Source organism: Bos mutus, chromosome 22 (genome assembly GCF_027580195.1).
Source record: "Bos mutus isolate GX-2022 chromosome 22, NWIPB_WYAK_1.1, whole genome shotgun sequence".
Classification (NCBI taxonomy): domain Eukaryota; kingdom Metazoa; phylum Chordata; class Mammalia; order Artiodactyla; family Bovidae; genus Bos; species Bos mutus.
This window is the reverse complement of record NC_091638.1, coordinates 45,335,472-45,355,190: the sequence shown is the minus strand read 5'-3', so window position 1 is coordinate 45,355,190 and position 19,719 is coordinate 45,335,472. Positions and strand designations below refer to the sequence as shown.

The following is a 19,719-nucleotide window of genomic DNA, read 5'->3' as shown; positions in this document are numbered from 1 at the left end:
CCGAGACTGATTTCTCAAAAACACTGAGGAAGCCATGGATTGAAATAAACTACTAGTCCATCCAAAGATGATCCCAGGAGGGAAAAAAGGACTTGATGCTACCATCATGATACTCAAATCAGGCATCAATGTAAAGGAGTTTGATTGACATCATCAGGGCACCTCCAGAATACAGAGAAAAAAGAAACTAATATTGACTATGTAACCACCTTGTGACATGTTCTATGCAAGACATTTCCTTGTATTTCCTACTCTGGAATAATTACTTATTTCTCTTTCGGTCAATTAAAAAAGAGAATTATGAGTACATTCTGAAATTATCTAACTTCTTCAATCTCCAAGGAGGAAACCTAATATATAACTAGAGAAAGACACTAATTAATAAGCAGAATCTAACATGAACTCCGGCCAACTCGAACTTGAACTGCTCTGTTTAAAGGCACACTGGAATAAATAAAGGAACTTCAAAGCAAATGCCCTGTTTTAGCTTGAATGTTTTATTGAGCACATGGGGAGAGCTCTTTCGCCAAAAATAGGGATGGCTAATGAGGAAAAATTGGTGTTTTCAGTCGGCCAGTTGGTTTCTGAGATAGGGCCATCCATTCAGAGATAACTATATTCCACAGAAAAGACAGAATAATGATCAGAGCCTTGGAGTTTTGAACAAAACAAAACCAGTTCTGTAAAATGTCTGAAATCAGTTTGATGCATCCTCTTCCAAATACCTTCTGTGATAACACCCATACATTTCACTCCTGACACCAAAACAAGTTCAATATAATTCTAAAAGGAAGACGTTTCTGTTTCAAGCTTCTTGCCAACTCTATAACCGCAGCCCTTACCTTTTAAGGTGAGGCACAGGAACCAAGAGACTGTGTGCAGATTGAGCAAGTTCCACCATAACCTGCCTTTCTTGGGCACTATTTTGCTCTGTACTCAGAAAGACCCACTGGGTTCCCTGGGAGTACATGGTTAGTGCGGGACTTAGAGCAAAGGTACGTCCACCATTTCCATGCATGCTTTCCCACAGCAAGGAGTATATTTTGGAGGGAATTGATCTCCAATTATTTAAGGGTTAAGAGGAGAAGGCTAGACTCACCTGCAAATGCTGAGAGTTGTCAGCCATGCTATCCTCTCGCCTGCGGACTTCTTCCAGTAACTGGGCATTCTTCTTTTTTTCCAACTGTTGATTGTGCTTCAGGTTGGCCACCTTCTTGTTCTGATCCTTCATATGCCTGAGAAAAGTCAGCACAGCTTGGTTAAATTCAGCCATTGGAAGATAATGTGTTATCGTAATAGAAGTGCCCAGTATAGAATATTTTGATATGTGTTCAGGAAAATTTAGGACGTCAAAACATTCCATTCATTCAACCACAAATATTTCTGGAGCACCCACTTAACACCAGGTGCCAGAATGGCAGTGAGGCTGCTGTGGTGAACGGGACAGGTATAGTCTTCACCCTCCTCATGGAGCTAGAAGTCCTGGGGGGAGACAGACAAGTACCAAGAACACACAACTTGGGTTTCCATATGTTGAAGGAAATAAATAGCGTGCTATGAGAGATGATGATGTGATTATATGTGGACAAGCAGTATGGTGGGGGAATGACTTCAGTCACTGTGGTCAGGGAAACCTCCTAAGGAAACAAGACTATGGGTGAGACTCAAAGGATCCCACCCAGGAGACACTAGTGGAGGAGCCCCTTAGGTAGAAAGAACAGCAGGTGTTATTCCCAAGGCAGGAAACAACCCAGTTACTTCAATCAACTGGAAGGGTACAGTGAAGCTAGTCCAGGCAAGGTGGGGGGACAGGGTGTAGGAAGGTACAGGGTTGGGAAAGAAGTGAGATAGGAAATGGAACTGCAAAGGTAGGTGGGACTCAGGCCACACAGAGGGCCCTGTGGTCTGTGATGGGGGCATTTACCTTCTTCTAAGTGGTTGCTGTTCTAATTACTATTATTCTTTTGGATCATGTTCCTATTTTGAAATCATAATCTATTACTTTGACTTTAAAATAATAATTACAAGGCTCCAATCAAATACACTGTCATCACGTAGCTCAAGCAGAGTAACACTTTGGCTAATCACCATGTTAAATAAAGCCTGAGTGGTTGGAATAAAAGTTCTTAATGAATCTATAGGATTTCAAAGTGAAAAATCATAAAGCAATCAAGTGAATAAAAGACTAAGGATAGAAGACAGTTTTCTTAAAAAAAAAAAAGGTGTGTATGTTGGAGGGAGTTACAGACTTCATGTGGACTATTTCACCAGCAGCGTTTAGCAAAACATTCCACAGATTTAGGCAACCATGTCGACAGCAGCTCCCATAAATCTAATCCAACACATGAGGAGACAGGAGGGCAGTACAGAGCGCTCAGGAGCAGTGATTCCAGAAGAGGAGAGCCCTGGAGCAGAGTCACCTGGGGGTCCCCAGTAATCCTTCTGTGACCTCTTCCCAGCACTGCTGAGTCAGCCACTGTTACTGAGCCCTGACTCCCAACAGAAGGGTATTGAGTACCACTGCTCTTGCAAACTTATGGATGAGATGAGAATTAGATGATAAACAGCAAACATGTCCAGATGAAACAATAACCAGGTGGTAGCAAACTCAAAAAGAAACCCTTATTTCTAGTCCTTATGAAATTATATACTCCCCTACACCCTCCAATGCCAAGAAAATAAAGTTCAAGAGAATTGTTTATTAAGCTGAGAAATCTATTAGAAATCTTGCTAATAAAAATATTCTGAACACTTTGGCTCTTTACAAATATTTACAGAACCAACTGAAGCAGTGATTTAAATACTCCTGGTGGCACCTATTAAGGGGATAAAAGGTGAGGTGGAATAACCATTCTGTTACTCATTATTTGGACTGGATAATCACTGATATTTCTCAGTTTTAGTGATATAGTATTATATACCTATGAAGCTATGAACTAAGTGTACACACTAATCTACTTTTAGAAGACTGTCTTTTGGTTACTATGTAGGTGTTATTAGGTTGCTTCCTAATTGAACAAGAATATAGAGGTTCTAAAGTTCACACTAAGCCAGGGGAAGCACATTTTCTTGTTGCATAGTAAGTAAGATCAGTAACAGAATGCGATGGAGAGGTCCATAACACTAGTGAGACTGTTCAATTAGAGAACATCTTTATAACCAAATACTTCTTTTTATTACTTTAAATTCCACACTTATATAGAACTAATTGCTAAATATTTCCCCTGCAAGTACCAGGGTTAAATACAATAGATTATTATTACAAACATCATTTGCACTGTTAAAAAATTCCTACATAGTTCTTGAAGCAGTTTGAACATATTAGACCTTATCTCCTGGGATACTGCAGTGGTTTTTTCAATCCAAAAAGAAAAAAAAAATTTCAAAATCCACAAATCCCTGAAAGCTTTCCTAAATTAAGAATGAGTAGCTAGGAAAAAAGAGAAACTAAAGTTTGGACTCTGTGATGGAGGCCGATCATCAAATTCTCCAAGCATTCCTTCAAATACTGACTTACTTAGGACTCCAGTGATTAGAAAGGTTGGGTTTTGAACGGCACTGCTTAGGATTTGGGCCTAATAGATCAGTGCAGAGTAAGGTGATAAAAATGACCATCCTGTCTCTGTACACGTGAACATCAAGAGATACATATACAGTATGCAAACTCCTTGACAGGAGTGCTATGATTTTCAAATGTATTTCTATGGGTAGAAGTCTTTCTTAGACTGAAAGTTTCCTTGAAAGTTAAAAGTGGAAGGAAAAATTGCTCTGCCAGAGGTAGGATTGAGATAAGGAGTGGGGTGGGGTGGGAACAGGTAATCAGCACCTCATCTACTAGACACTCTCTCTTCCAGGTGCCCCTTAGGGAAGCCATAAGTTCATGAAGCACAGGTCAGAAACAGCCATTTTCAGGGTAGGAGGAGAGAGAGGGAGGCAGGTAGAGAAGTCATGAAATTAAAAAATTTGAGATCCCTTGAAGAAGAGTAAATGTACCCACAGAAGCTCACTGGAATGAATTATCATAGTGATTTTTACTACCAATAAATTTGACATTTCCAAGAATATAGATTTGGAAGTGACTTATCAGTCCTTTTACCACCTGCAAGAGTAAATTCACAGTGCATAAATCAGGCTAAACTCAGTACAGATCTCAACTGTCTCTAAATTTGAGAAGGTAGAGTCCCTGGGGGTGCAGATGACAAAGCCCTCGGGCAGTACTGCCTCAGAGGACAGTGTCAATGACACCCACTTTCCAAACTCCCACCCACTAGGCACCCTGGCATGCCAAGGCCCTGCCAGAAACTGACCTACTCCATGTTCTAGAAAAAAATGTGGTTTTTTTGGAGTGAAATTTTTCTGCAAGGAAACATCATTAAAATATATTCAAGACACAAGGTTTCTTCAAAAAAGCAGTTATTGGATCCAGTGGTGAATAGAGGTTAGTGGGAGAGTACAGTAATAGGGTCAGCTTTCTGTGTTCACCTTAAATTGACCAGTTTAATAAAGCAAGTCACATCAATTTTAAAAATTAAAAAGTCAGCACTTTTAAAATTCCAATAGGTCTCAAGATCAACAATGGCTACCATATTAAGAATGAATGTCTGACATTTCTCCAAAGATAGCATATAGATAGAAGGCCAATAGGCATAAGAGAAGATGTTAAAAATGCAAACCAAAACTACACCTTATACCAGTCAGAGTGGTCATCATTAAAATGTCTACAAATAACAAAGGCTGGAGAGTGTGTGGTGAAAAGGGAATCCTCTTACTCTGATAGTAGGAATGGAAATTGGTACAGTCACTATGGAAAACGTTATGAAGGTTCCTCGGAAAACTAAAATTAGAGTTGCCATTGATCCTCCAATCTCACTCCTGGGTGTATATCCGGAGAAAACTATAATTTGAAGAGACACATGCACCCTAAAGTTCACTGCCCATTTACAATAGCCAAGACCTGGAAGCAACCTAAAAATCTAAAAGTCTATATATATACACACACACACCACACATGTCCACAAACACATACACAACAGAACACTACTCAGCCATAAACAAGAATAGAACAATGTAATCTGCATCAACAGGGGTGAACCTAGAGATTATCATACTAAGTATAGCCAGTCAGACAGAGAAAGACATTTGTTATACCCTATAATATCACTTAAATGTGGAATCTAAAGTATGACACGAATGAACTGATCTATCAAACAGAAACAGACTAGCAGACATAAGGAACAGACTTATGGCTGCCACGAGGGAGGTGGGGAGGGGTGGACTGGCAGTTTGGGATTAGCGGATGCCAACTATTATATAGAGAATTGATAAACAACAAGGTCCTTTTTATAGCACAGGGAACTATATTCAATATCCCATGATAAACCATAATGGAAAAGAAAACATAAAAGGAATATGTGCGTGTGTGTGTGTGTGTGTGTGTATATGTATAACTGAATAACTTTGCTATACAGCAGAAATTAATATAACATTGTGAACTAACTCTATCTCAAATAAAATACATTTTTTAAAAAAGGAATGAAAGTCAGAGAGGACAGAATCCTGCTATTCTCACTAAAATAGTCCATCAAATTAAAATAAAAGTATTCTCTAACTTGCTGTTGAGAGAGCATCATACTTTCAAAAATACTCATTTGATTGAATGAATGCTTGCATTGATGTCATTGTCACTTCTCTATGTTAATATATATCTAATTGATACAATAATAATGTTTGAATTTAGAAACCATGTGAAATACTTTCAAAAACCTTACACCTTCTCAGACACTCAAAGTAAATATTACTTTCACCAGGTGTGAGATCTCATTTATTTAAACTTTTAGGATTTTTAGTTCTCCTACCTTTAATACCAAATTTTTTCCCACTTATCAGACTTTCAGGGCTTAGCATCTCTCTTCTTTTTCATTCTTCCCAAAGGAAAGGAAACTGTTCTCTATTATGACATAGCCTAGAATATAGGCCAGGAGAAGCATATGTTCTTCTAAGAGCATGTGTATTTTTGCATATAAACTAAAAGAAAGCTTCCTTCTTTTAAAATCTCTGCAGAAACAATGTCTGTCATTTTTTAATCTACCTGCTCTCAAAATCTTTAAATTGATAACATTCATTGTTGGAGAGGATTCAGGAATCCAGCTCTGTCATATGTCACAAGAGTCATTTAAAAAGCATTTTTAGAAACCAATTTGTAAGTATACACTGAAGTGTACATACCTTTTGCCCCAGCAAACCCATTTCTAGGCAAGTGGCCTACAAAAATGCTTGCATGTGTGCACAGATACACGTGTACAACAATTTTTGTAGTTTTGTAAAAATGAAAATTTGATAAATGCCTAACTGTCCATCAGATGCTTTTGAACTGTGTGGTGATGGAGAAGACTCTTGAGAGTCCCTTGCACTGCAAGGAGATCCAATCAGTCCATCCTAAAGGAGATCAGTCCTGGGTGTTCACTGGAAGGACTGATGCTGAAGCTGAAACTTCAATACTTTGGCCACCTGATGCGAAGAACTGATTCATTGGAAAAGACCCTGATGCTGGGAAAGATTGAAGGCATGAGGAGAAGGGGACGACGGAGTATGAGATGGTTGGATGGCATCATCAACTCAAGGGACACGAGTTTGGGTGAACTCCAGGAGTTAGTGATGGACAGGGAGGCCTGGCGTGCTACAGTCCATGAGGTTGCAAAGAGTCTGGCACGACTGAGTGACTGAACTGAACTGTCCATCAGAAGGAAACTAGCTGAAGAAATCAAGTACATTCATATTATAGAATCCTAAGCTAGCTAAAGACATTCAGGCAAAACTGAAGTGTGGACATGGAAGAAATTTTCAAGACATCAGATCAGATCAGTCGCTCAGTCGTGTCCGACTCTTTGAGACCCCATGAATTGCAGCACGCCAGGCCTCCCTGTCCATCACCAACTCCCGGAGTTCACTCAGACTCATGTCCATCGAGTCAGTGATGCCATCCAGCCATCTCATCCCCTTGTCCTCTTGCCCCCAATCCCTCCCAGCATCAGAGTCTTTTCCAATGAGTCAACTCTTCGCATGAGGTGGCCAAAGTACTGGAGTTTCAGCTTTAGCATCATTCCTTCCAAAGAAATCCCAGGGCTGACTCCTTCAGAATGGACTGGTTGGATCTCCTTGCAGTCCAAGGGACTCTCAAGAGTCTTCTCCAACACCACAGTTCAAAAGAATCAATTCTTCGATGCTCAGCCTTCTTCACGGTCCAACTCTCACATCCATACATGATCACAGGAAAAACCATAGCCTTGACTAGACGAACCTTGTTGGCAAAGTAATGTCTCTACTTTTGAATATGCTATCTAGGTTGGTCATAACTTTCCTTCCAAGGAGTAAGCGTCTTTTAATTTCATGGCTGCAGTCACCATCTGCAGTGATTCTGGAGCCCAGAAAAATAAAGTCTGACACTGTTCCCACTGTTTCCCCATCTATTTCCCATGAAGTGATGGGACCGGATGCCATGATATTGTTAACCAAAAAAAGAAAGCAGGTTGCAGAATAATACATATAGTCTGATCCTACTTATGTTAAAATATAAAAGCCTATTGGGATGTATACATGCACTCATATGGAAATAGCCTGTATATATACTCCTGGAAACTCCACAGTTATCTGTGGAGTTATCTGTAAACAACAATTATCACTGAAGAAGATAGTGAGATTGAAGAAGCGGGAGCTTTCCCATCCTACTGTATTTGTGTGCAGGTGTTTAAGTGAGGTATAAATACAGACAAGGATGGGCACAGATACTAAGTGCACAAGTCAATGATTTTTGACCAGAACCTTGCCATCCCCTAGCCTCATGTTCCTTCCTTCCCTCTGTGACAAAGTAATCTCTACTCTAACTTCTATCTACATGTATTTGTCTATTGTCGAACTTCAAAGAATCATATGGTATATGCTCTTTTGTGTCTGACTTCTCTGACTCAGTTTAGGATTTTTGATATCACTCAAAATGTTGTATGTAAGTTCCATTTTATTGCTGAATACTATTCCATTACTATGAGTATACCACATTTTATTTAGCTATTCCCTTGTTAAGTGGATATTTGGGTTCTTTCTGATTTTTTTTTTTCTAAAGAATAAGATTGCAATGAACATTACTATACAAGTCCCCCCCCCACCCCTCCATGGTCATATGTTTCCCTTTCTCTTGGATAAGTAACTAGATGCAGGTTTAACTTGAAGTGTAAAATGGTACAACCACAATGGAAGATACTTTCTGAGTTCTATGAATCTTCCAGGAGCAGCTGCAGTGCAAGGACTAGTACTATAAACTCTGGAGCCAGACTGCCTGGGTTTCCATTGGAAGTCTAGTAGTTTATAGCTATGTGGCCATTGGCAAATTTCTTAACCTCTCTGTACTTCACACATGAAATGGGAATAATTGTGTGCAACTCAGAGCAGTGTTGTACAAGTAGCTTTTTATTATTATTTTTTATTTGGAGCGTTTGTTTGGTTCATCATTATTGGTTAATGTAGGTTACTCATGGGGTAGTGTGCTCTCTGTATTTATGGTTCACTTTTATAGACCACTGGACTTCCCTGGTGGCTCAGACGGTAAAGCATCTGTCTACAACGCAGGAGACCCGGGATCTATCCCTGGGTTGGGAAGATCCCCTGGAGAAGGAAATGGCAATCCACTTCAGGACTATTGCCTGGAAAATCCCATGGACAGAGGAGCCTGGTAGGCTGCAGTCCATGGGGTCGCAAAGAGTCAGACACAACTGAGCAACTTCACTTTCACTTTCAGAGTTATTGTGAAGAGTTGATGAATTTGCATACGCAAAATGCTTAGACAGACTACAGGATGTTCCCTCTCTCTCACACTTAGTTTACAATACGAATGTAATGGTGTCCTGTGCAATACTGTGAACACATATTTAGTGTCTTGCTCCCTCACCAGAATAGCAGGTATTCCAGATACTTCAGACAATGGACTTTGGAATGTAATATTATACCCCTTTTGTCATACATTTAGTTTCTACTTGTGATTTCCTTAATAATAAGATAAGTTACATTCCTGGAACCTTACCCTAATAGAAGAGTCGCAGGAAGGTCACGACAAGCCTGGGTAAGTGAGCTGGGATCCTGAAGTGATTGCACAAGTAGATGGGCCACACACACACACACAATGGAAACTGACGATGAGTACTGCATGCTGAATTTGCCATAATGAAAGTTTTTACCTTTTCTGAGATGATTCCATTTTTTTAAAAAGCTTGTAAATACCATTCAGTACTTCAGCATAGCTATAAATTTTAGAAAGCTGTCATAAATACTCTAAAGATATTTTTAGAGCATGCACAAATGTGCTGAATATCATGAGCATGATATTCCTTCCTTAAAAAAAAAGTATCTGGCCAGCTATGGCTACTTGAATCTTACTCTCCTCCGGACAGAAGGCAACAAGTAGGATCAAGGTTTTAGGACTTAGTTCCAGAATAAGCCAGACCTCTTGAACTTTGCATTCTGCAGCCTCCACTCAAGAGCAGCCTACCAGTTGGGCCAGGAGCATCGATGACTGCCTAGGTCCTTACCAAAACCCTCCAGCAGGATGCCCACTATCTCCTCATGCTCCCTTCTTGGCTTCCCTCCTCAGTAGATTCTCCCTCCCCTCCTTACCTGTAGTCCTTTCTCCCTTCATTCCCTGGCGGTGAATAGCCTCCCATCTCACTCTTCTCTGTTCCCACCTCTCCTGTGGTGTCTGGGGTTGCATGAAGATCCAGAGATTAGGCCACCTCAGTTAAAGTACATGATGCCAACATAACTTAGACTGACAACATTTATCATGTACTAGGACAGTCAGGCGGAGAAGGCGATGGCACCCCACTCCAGTACTCTTCCCTGGAAAATCCCATGGGCGGAGGAGCCTGGAAGGCTGCAGTCCATGGGGTCGTTAAGAGTCGGACACAACTGAGCGACTTCATTTTCCCTTTTCACTTTCATGCATTGGAGAAGGAAATGGCAACCCACTCCAGTGTTCTTGCCTGGAGAATCCCAGGGACGGGGGAGCCTGGTGGGCTGCCGTCTATGGGGTCGCACAGAGTTGGACACGATTGAAGCGACTTAGCAGCAGTAGCAGTAGCAGGACAGTCAGGTATACCATGAACGTGATAATATTCCTAAAGAAAGAAGGGTTAAAGGCAAGCAGGTGTTCAGATTTGAAAACTTGAGAAGTGGAGCTTCCCAGAGACAATGAGAGTCCTAACTTTTCACCTTAGAGTATCTGACTCCACCAGCAAAATTCTCCTTGGAGGAGAAGATTTTATATGTCTATTCCTCATTCAGTCTAAAGAAATGGGTGAATCATTTGAGACAAAGCAGGTCAAGAAACAAGATAGTAAGATGCCCAAGACCAGTGACTTAGCTACCAGATTGGTTGTATTCTCATCTCAGAGGCGACACTTAGAAAGTGCGTGACTCTGGGCAAGTTATCTCATGGTGGGTGGGAGGCATTAAATGATTTCATAAGCCTAATGTTCCTACAACAGTCCCTTGAACACAGTGGATAATTTATAAATGCTAGCCTGAACCCTCTGACCCAAATAACACTCTTCTAAAGTGTGTATCTATTTCCCTCACCTCGTTTGCCAACAAGAGCCAAGAAAACCTAGAGAAAAGGTTACAGAGCAGAAAATGGTCACAATTAGCAAGAGAAGGGTTTGTTTTTCTATAGATATTTCATGTAGGAGAGATTTCAAAGGGATGACTTCTTTCAACTGTTCTCCTTTATTCTAGCCCTGCAGAATCTCCTCACCCAAAGTATCAAAGGAGCACTACCTTAAGTATGAATGGAGCCCAATGACTGACAGCCTAAGCTCAAGACAAGAGATGACGGGGGCCTGTTAGAGAAGACCCCAGGGATAGAGAGCAGAGAGAGGCAACCCTCATTGATACCTCCTTGCCCTCCTCTAGATGTACTCGGTAGGACTGTCATCAGAGGAAACTCAAACAGAAAAGGCAAGGCCTTTTTCTCACCTGCTTCAGAAGTCAATGTTCAATCCATGGGCATCTATTAATAAGGCACTCTTTCATCAAGCAGACTAAACAATACCATTGTAAGGGTCACATGATTACCTAAGAAGCTTGGCTCTTTCTATTGGCTCTTGCTACTAAATAAATTTCTTATCACTTGGTCTCCCAGGTAGGTATGGTGACCCAGAGGGCATGGGCTGGTCGTGCAGTTCTGAGAATGAGAATTCTTCTACAAAGAAGAATTCAATCTCGTATAATGAATATCAGTTTATTGTCAATGAAATGAAACTCGGATAAAGTAAAAAAGAAATAAAATAAAAGTGGACCAATGGATGTAACAGAGCATTACCTGGTAAAAACACAGTGACAACCTAGAGTTCTCATTCCTATAGTCATTCTTGAAGTTAAACTGAAAGTCTAAAAGCTTGAGTCCAAAATAAATAAGCCTTGTTTCTCTTTCTTTTTTTTTTTTTTTTAAATTAATTTTATTCTGTTCTCAAACTTTACATAATTGTATTAGTTCTGCCAAACATCAAAATGAATCCACCACGGGTATACATGTGTTCCCCATCCTGAACCCCCCTCCCTCCTCCCTCCCCACACCATCCCTCTGGGTCGTCCCAGTGCACCAGCCCCAAGCCTCCAGTATTGTGCATTGAACCTGGACTGGCATCTCTTTTCATACATGATATTTTACATGTTTCAATGCCATTCTCCCAAATCTTCCCACCCTCTCCCTCTCCCACAGAGTCCATAAGACTGTTCTATACGTCAGTGTCTCTTTTGCTGTCTCGTATACAGGGTTATCGTTACCATCTTTCTAAATTCCATATATATGCGTTAGTATACTGTATTGGTATTTTTCCTTCTGGCTTACTTCACTCTGTATAATAGGCTCCAGTTTCATCCACCTCATTAGAACTGATTCAAATGTATTCTTTTTAATGGCTGAGTAATACTCCATTGTGTATATGTACCACAACTTTCTTAGCCATTCATCTGCTGATGGACATCTAGGTTGCTTCCATGTCTTGGCTATTATAAACAGTGCTGTGATGAACATTGGGGTACACGTGTCTCTTTCCCTTCTGGTTTCCTCAGTGTGTATACCTAGCAGAGTGGGATTGCTGGATCATAAGGCAGCTCTATTTCCAGTTTTTTAAGGAATCTCCACACTGTTCTCCATAGTGGCTGTACTAGTTTGCATTCCCACCAACAGTGTAAGAGGGTTCCCTTTTCTCCACACCCTCTCCAGCATTTATTATTTGTAGACTTTTGGATTGCAGCCATTCTGACTGGTGTGAAATGGTACCTCATAGTGGTCTTAATTTATATTCAATAGATACTTAAAAAAAAAAAAAAACAACTACACAGTTCACAGCAGGCTGATGGCTTGTTCTCATTTATGTTGCTTAGAAAAGCTTTCTAAAGACTAAAAATAGGGATCAGCAAACTTTTTTCCATAAAAGGCTATATATATAGTCAATAACTTATGCTTTGGGGGCTATGCAACCTTTGTAAACAGTATTCAACTGTGTCACAATTTTGTCATTGTAGCATGAAATCAGTCACAGATAACATGTACCCAAATGGGTGTGACTGTACATGAATAAAACTTTATTTATAAGAACAGGTGGCCGGGCTGAATTTGGCCCATGAGCCACAGGTTGCTGAAGCCAGGTAATGACAATCACAGCAGCAAATCCTCACAGCCCATGATGTGCTCTAGGCACTTTACATACACTAGCTCACTTAATCCTCACAACCCTATTAATCAAAAGTCCTTTGATTATTCTTACAGCTGAAAGTTACAGAATAACTGGGCAGCAGAGGCAGAATTCTGAATCATTCTGGCCCAGAGGCTACCCCCAGCCCCTTACTATCTGTGCCGTGCCAACCAGCTGTGCAGAATGTCGCAGAACTCCTTCACACCACTGTCTCACTTTCTCTTCTCTCAAGCAGCCCCAGAAAACTCTAGGGAGGAGAAACAGACATGCTCAGGATACACTCGCTGTTCCATAGTTCAGCTACTTTAAGGCACACCACTCCAAACTTCACAGGATGCCGGGAAGCAACTTGGTTGACTGTTAGAGAACTAGATACATATGAGGTAATTACCCAAGAATATTAGCTTTCAGCCAGGGGAGCTCTGGAATGGAAGGTGGGAGCTTAACAGCTTTAGACTTCATGGGGGCAGTGATAGTTACTGAAATAAAGACCCAGCTAGGAAGCTGAACAAAAAACCAACAAGGACACCATGCAATTTCCCATTAATTTCCGGTCTCTGGACCCGTTAACCTCAATGTGACCATTTTTGAACAAATGATTAGCTTTTATGCATGAGTCTACCTCCACAAGTAGAAATGTTTAGTGTATTTCATATCCTGGGACTTCACTGCCTCATAATGAGCTTGGCTCTTCCTCCCATACAAACAGACTTAAATCGAGATTAAGAGTTGGGAGATGATAAAATAAGCAAAGACGAAAGTAGAAGTTCAACAAAAATGGAAAGTAAGAGAAACACAAAGGACCAAGGACAACCGCAGATAACAGGTAACAGACCACAGGACAGAACTTCTGGGGCCACAGGTGCAAAACCAAGAAAGGACCCAGACCTAAGATTAAAACTCCTGCCTTGTTCCCTCCAATTTTCTCCTTGCACATCATTTAGTTCTTTTCAAATTAAAAAACAAAAAAGGAATCTGAATACTTTAGAAACAAAACGTTTGTATAATTGCCACAATTCCACAGAGCATTGTTTTTTATAAAAGCCTCCAACTCCACCATTAGACATACGAACATTAGGGCCAATTTGGTAGGGTGTCAGTTGTATTTACAGTTTGGGGTAATATAAAAACATATGGAAACTGTGAAAATTGACCCCCAGGGGGCTAATGTCTGAGGAAACCAACATTCCACAGTCTGGCCAGAGGTTGGGGGCGATTTGCCCAGACAATATACAGCCAACCTATGAACACAGGGGCACTTCGTGTATGCAAGACCTATTTTTATTGCATTCAACCTGGAATTGGCCTGTAGAAGCCCAGACATAAAACAGAGTGAAGGCATAAGAAGATAAAAATCTTTTATGCTGATTTTCCAAACTAGAGTACAGGAATAATGTGTTAGAGTTTATATTACTTCCTATCAGAAATCAATGTTAAAATATCGCTAAATAATAAAACTGCCCTCTGTTACCAGATGTGCCAGGTACTGTGCACTATAAAAATATAATTTCAGTAAAAACAACATCCTTTTACAGATAAAGAAAAGGAGGCTTAGAGAGGTTAAGTACTGACCCAATATAATATAGTTAATAAGCAGAGGATCCATAATCTGAGCCATCATTTCTATGATGCCTAAGCTCATGGTCTCATCTAGTATGCTATATTACTGTACATTATTATGAGAGCTTTGCCACAAAAGTAAATGGGTCATTCTGGCTAGATCTATATATATATATCTGTATCTATATCTATATATACATATAGATATATATCTCAATACATATATCTATTTAGAGAGATACAATCCTTTTTTTTTCTTTTCCCTAACAGGAGGCAAAGCACCAGCCTCAATAAGTAAGTTATACTCTCTTTAAGATCTGGACCATCTGAGGCACGGCTTATCAGAACTTCCCAAAGATAGTTTAGACTAACACCAAATCAGTTTTCCCCTGCTGCCTAACAAATTACCACAAATTTAGCAGCCTAAAACAAACACTTATTTATTATCTCACAGCTTCTGTGAGTCAGAAGTTCAGGCAAAGCCTGGCTGGTCCCTGTGCTCCTGGTTTTACCAGGCTGAAATCAAGATGTTAGCCAGACTGCATTTCTCATTTGTAGGCTTAAATGGAGAAGACCGTACTTCCAGCCTCATTCAGGTTATTGGAAAAATTCCTTTCTTTGCAGCTGTAGAATGAGGTTCCCAGCTCCTCATTGGCTGCAGGCTGGAGCTGGAGGCTGTCTGCCATCTACATGGCTGTCATCGTCCCTTGCCATGTGGCACTCTGCACAGGCAGTTCACATGGCTGTGTGGTTCTCTGAGGCCAGCAGGAGAATCTCTCTCTCCAATCTGCTAAGGAAGAGTCTTACAACAGGAGTGATATCCCATCCTCTCTGCCATATAACATACTTATTCAAAGAAGCGGCATCCATTACTTTTGCCATATTGTTTAGCTACATATAGGTCACAGGTCCTGCCCAACTCAAGTGGAGGGGGTTATTCAAGAGTGTGAAAACTAGGGGTCAGAGATCATGGGGACCATACCAGAATTCTTTCTACCTTATGTGCTACCCAGCAGAATTTTTTCCAGTTATGGAACTGTTCTGTTCTGTCCAATACAGTAGCCACTTGTCATGTGTGGCTGCTGAATAGCCAAAGTGCAGCTACTACAACTACAAAATTGACTTTTCAAGATTATTTAATCTTAGTTAATTTAAATGTAAATAGTTACATGTGGCTAGTAACTACCATATTGGACAGCAGATATCTGGACATTAACCAACATTCAAATTGCATGCTAATTTTTTTTTTTTTTTAACTTTTTAAACCTTTGTTTCGGAGAAGGCAATGGCACCCGACTCCAGTACTCTTGCCTGGAAAATCCATGGACAGAGGAGCCTGGTAGGTTGCAATCCATGGGGTTGCTAAGACTCAGACACAACTGAGCGACTTCACTTTCACTTTTCTCTTTCATGCATTGGAGAAGGAAATGGCAACCCACTCCAGTGTTCTTGCCTGGAAAATCCCAGGGACGGCGGAGCCTGGTGGGCTGCTGTCTATGGGGTCATACAGAGTCGGACACGACTGAAGTGATTTAGCATAGCAAACCTTTGTTTGTGCTAATCTTTTGAATGGTTTCCCAATCTTTTTATTGCCAATTTCAGATATTTCTTGGGGACTACTTACTTCATATCTACCCAACAGACTTATTTTTTCCATTTCCCAAACTTCTTCCAAAACATTTTCACCAATGTAACCTAAGGCATTTGAAAGGCCTAACTTATGGCCAATAAGTGGTTATGGAAATTTATGCATCCTTATACTTTCCCAAGTGTTTATCCCCATGATAACTCTCTGAAAAATAAATGCATGGTCTTTCCACTCTTCTCATAACTCAAACCTCTTGTAACTCTTAGTCTAATGTCAACGATTAAAACAGAATCAGTGGTGAGTGGTGGACAAAGTGAAAATCAATGAAGGATATCCAAATGGCAGAATTATCATCAAAGAGGGTGCAAGCCACTTCCCTCCAAATGTATGAGAAGACAGAACAAACCACTTCCCACACAACTGCCTCAACACAATTAACCACTTCCAAAATGCATCACTGTAATGCCACCTATTTCAGTTTTACTTGGTGATGTTTTTCTTCACTCGGAGATTTACAGAGAGTGTTCTGGCAGCACTAACTCTGGAAGATGTTAATAACTGTTAACAAAACAGAAACAGGAAACAAGAAAAGAAAGGCTAGGCTTCAATAAGCCTTGATGACATAAATAGGTATGAACTAGCTTCTTACGCTGCAGGACTTTTCAGAGCCTTTACTATTATAAAAAAAGTGCACTGTGAATACAAGTAATAAGATTTGATAGATAGAGTGCCTGAAGAACTATGGACAAGGTTCATACAGGAGGCAGTGATCAAGACAATACTAAAGAAAAAGAAATGCAAAAAGGTGAAATGGTTGTCTGAGGAGGCCTTACAAATAGCTGAGAAAAGAAGAGAAGCAAAAGGCAAAGGTGAAAAGGAAAGATATGCCCATCGGAATGCATAGGACCAACGAATAGCAAGGAGACATAAGAAAGACTTCCTCAGTGATCAATGCAAAGAAATAGAGGAAAACAACAGAATAGAAAAGACTAGAGATCTCTTCAAGAAAATTAGAGATACCAAGGGAACATTTCATGCAAAGATGGGCACAATAAAGGACAGAAATGGTATGGACTTAACAGAAGCAGAAGATATTAAGAAAAGTGGCAAGAATACACAGAAAAACTATACAAAAAAGATCTTTATGATCCAGATAGCCACGATGGTATGATCACGCACCTAGAGCCAGACATCCTGGAGTCCAAAGTCAAGTGAGCCTTAGGAAGCATCACTATGAATAAAGCCAGTAGAGGTGATGGAATTCCAGCTGAACTATTTCAAATTCTAAAAGATGATGCTGTGAAAGTGCTGCACTCAATATGCCAGCAAATTTGGAAAACTCAGCAGTGGCCACAGGACTGGAAAAGGTCAGTTTCCATTCCAATCCCAAAGAAAGGTGATGCCAAAGAATGTTCAAACTACCGCATAATTGGACTCATCTCACACGCTAGCAAAGTAATGCTCAAATTTCTCCAAGCCAGGCTTCAACAATACATGAACCATGAACTTCCAGATGTTCAAGCTGGATTTAGAAAAGGCAGAGGAACCAGAGATTAAATTGCCAACATCCACTGGATCATCGAAAAAGCAAGAGACTTCCAGAAAAACATCTATTTCTGCTTTATTGACTATGCCAAAGCCTTTGACTGTGTGGATCACAGCAAACTGTGGAAAATTCTGAAAGAGATGGGAATACCAGACCACCTTTCCTGCCTCCTGAGAAATCTGTATGCAGATCAAGAAGCAACAGTTAGAACTGGAAATGGAGCAACAGACTGGTTCCAAATTGGGAAAGGAGTACATCAAGGCTATATACTAACAATCTGCTTATTTAACTTATATGCAGAGTACATCATGAGAAATGCTGGACTGGATGAAGCACAAGCTGGAATCAAGATTGCAGGAAAAATATCAATAACCTCAGATACACAGATGACACCACCTTTATGGCAGGAAGAAAGAACTGAAGAGCCTCTTGATGAAAGTGAGAGAGGAGAGTGAAAAAGCTGGTTTAACCCAGAGGGATGGTATGGGGAGGGAGGAAGGAGGAGGGTTCAGGATGGGGAGCACATGTATACCTGTGATGGATTCATTTTGATATTTGGCAAAACTAATACAATTATGTAAAGTTTAAAAATAAAAAAAAATAAGAGAAGAAAAAATAAATAAATAAAATCAACATTCAAAAAATGAAGATCATGGCATTCAGTCCTATTACTTATGACAAACAGATGGGGAAACAATGGAAACAGTGACAGACTTTATTTTCTTGGGCTCCAAAATCACTGCAGATGGTAAAGATGCTTGCTCCTTGGAAGAAAAGCTATGACTAGCCTCAGTTCAGTTCAGTCACTCAGTCGTGTCCGACTCTTTACGACCCCATGGACTGCAGCATGCCAGGCTTCCCTGTCCAACACCAATTCCCATAGCTTACCCAATCATGTCCATGGCGTCAGTGATGCCATCCAACCATCTCATCCTCTGTCATCCCCTGCTCCTCCCACATTCGATCTTTCCCAGCATCAGGGTCTTTTGAAATGAGTCAGCTCTTCACATCAGGTGGCCAAATATTGGAGTTTCAGCTTTAGCATCAGTCCTCAATGAATATTCAGGACTGATTTCCTTTAGGATGGACTGGTTGGATCTCCTTGCAGTCCAAAGGACTCTCGAGAATCTTCTCCAACATCACAGTTCAAAAGCATCAGTCTTTCAGCGCTCAGTCCTCTTTATAGCGCAACTCTCATATCCATGCATGACTACTGAAAAAAAACATACCTTTGACTAGACGGACCTTTGTTGGCAAAGTAATGTCTCTGCTTTTTAATATGTTGTCTACATTGGTCATAGCTTTTCTTCCATGAAGCAAGCATCTGTTAATTTCATGGCTGCAGTCACCATCTACAGTGATTTGGGAGTCCAAAAAAATTAAGTTTCTTAATGTTTCCATTGTTTCCCCATTTATTTGCCATGAAGTGATGGGACCAGATACCATGATCTTTGTTTTCTGAATGTTGAGATTCAAGTCAGCTTTTTTTCACAGTCGTCTTTAACTTTCATCAAGAGGCTCTTCAATTCCTTTTTGCTTTCTGTCGTAAGGGTGGTGTCATCTGCATATTTGAGGGTATTGATATTTCTCCCAGAAATCTTTATTCCAGCTTTTGCTTCATCCAGCCTGGCATTTCGCATGATGTACTCTGCACATAAGTTAAATAAGCAAGATGAAAATATACAGCCTTGATGTACTCCTTTCCCAATTTGGAACCAGTCTGTTGCTCCATGTCCAGTTCTAACTTTTGCTTCTTGACCTACATACAGATTTCTCAGGAGGCAGGAAAGGTGGTCTGGTATTCCCATCTCTTTCAGAATTTTCCACAGTTTGCTGTGATCCACACAGTCAAAGGCTGTGGCATAGTCAATAAAGCAGAAATAGATGTTTTTCTGGAAGTCTCTTGCTTTTTCGATGATCCAGTGGGTGTTGGCAATTTAATCTCTGGTTCCTCTGCCTTTTCTAAATCCAGCTTGAACATCTGGAAGTTCATGGTTCATGTACTGTTGAAGCCTGGCTTGGAGAAATTTGAGCATTACTTTGCTAGCGTGTGAGATGAGTCCAATTATGCGGTAGTTTGAACATTCTTTGGCATCACCTTTCTTTGGGATTGGAATGGAAACTGACCTTTTCCAGTCCTGTGGCCACTGCTGAGTTTTCCAAATTTGCTGGCATATTGAGTGCAGCACTTTCACAGCATCATCTTTTAGGATTTGAAATAGCTCAGCTGGAACTCTACCACCTCTACTAGCCTAGAAAGCATATTAAAAAGCAGAGACTTTATT

General features: G+C 40.4%; 1 protein-coding gene across 3 annotated transcripts in view; it reads right to left on the bottom strand.

The window, feature by feature from the left end:
* ERC2 (ELKS/RAB6-interacting/CAST family member 2) overlaps window positions 1-19,719 on the bottom strand; it is a 996,367-nt gene that overhangs the window by 451,311 nt on the left and 525,337 nt on the right. For all 3 annotated transcript variants that reach the window (XM_070360622.1, XM_070360624.1, XM_070360623.1), the window contains exon 12: window positions 1,100-1,235. In XM_070360622.1, the coding sequence (XP_070216723.1) occupies window positions 1,100-1,235 (136 nt within the window). The remainder of the gene's footprint in view (window positions 1-1,099; window positions 1,236-19,719) is intronic.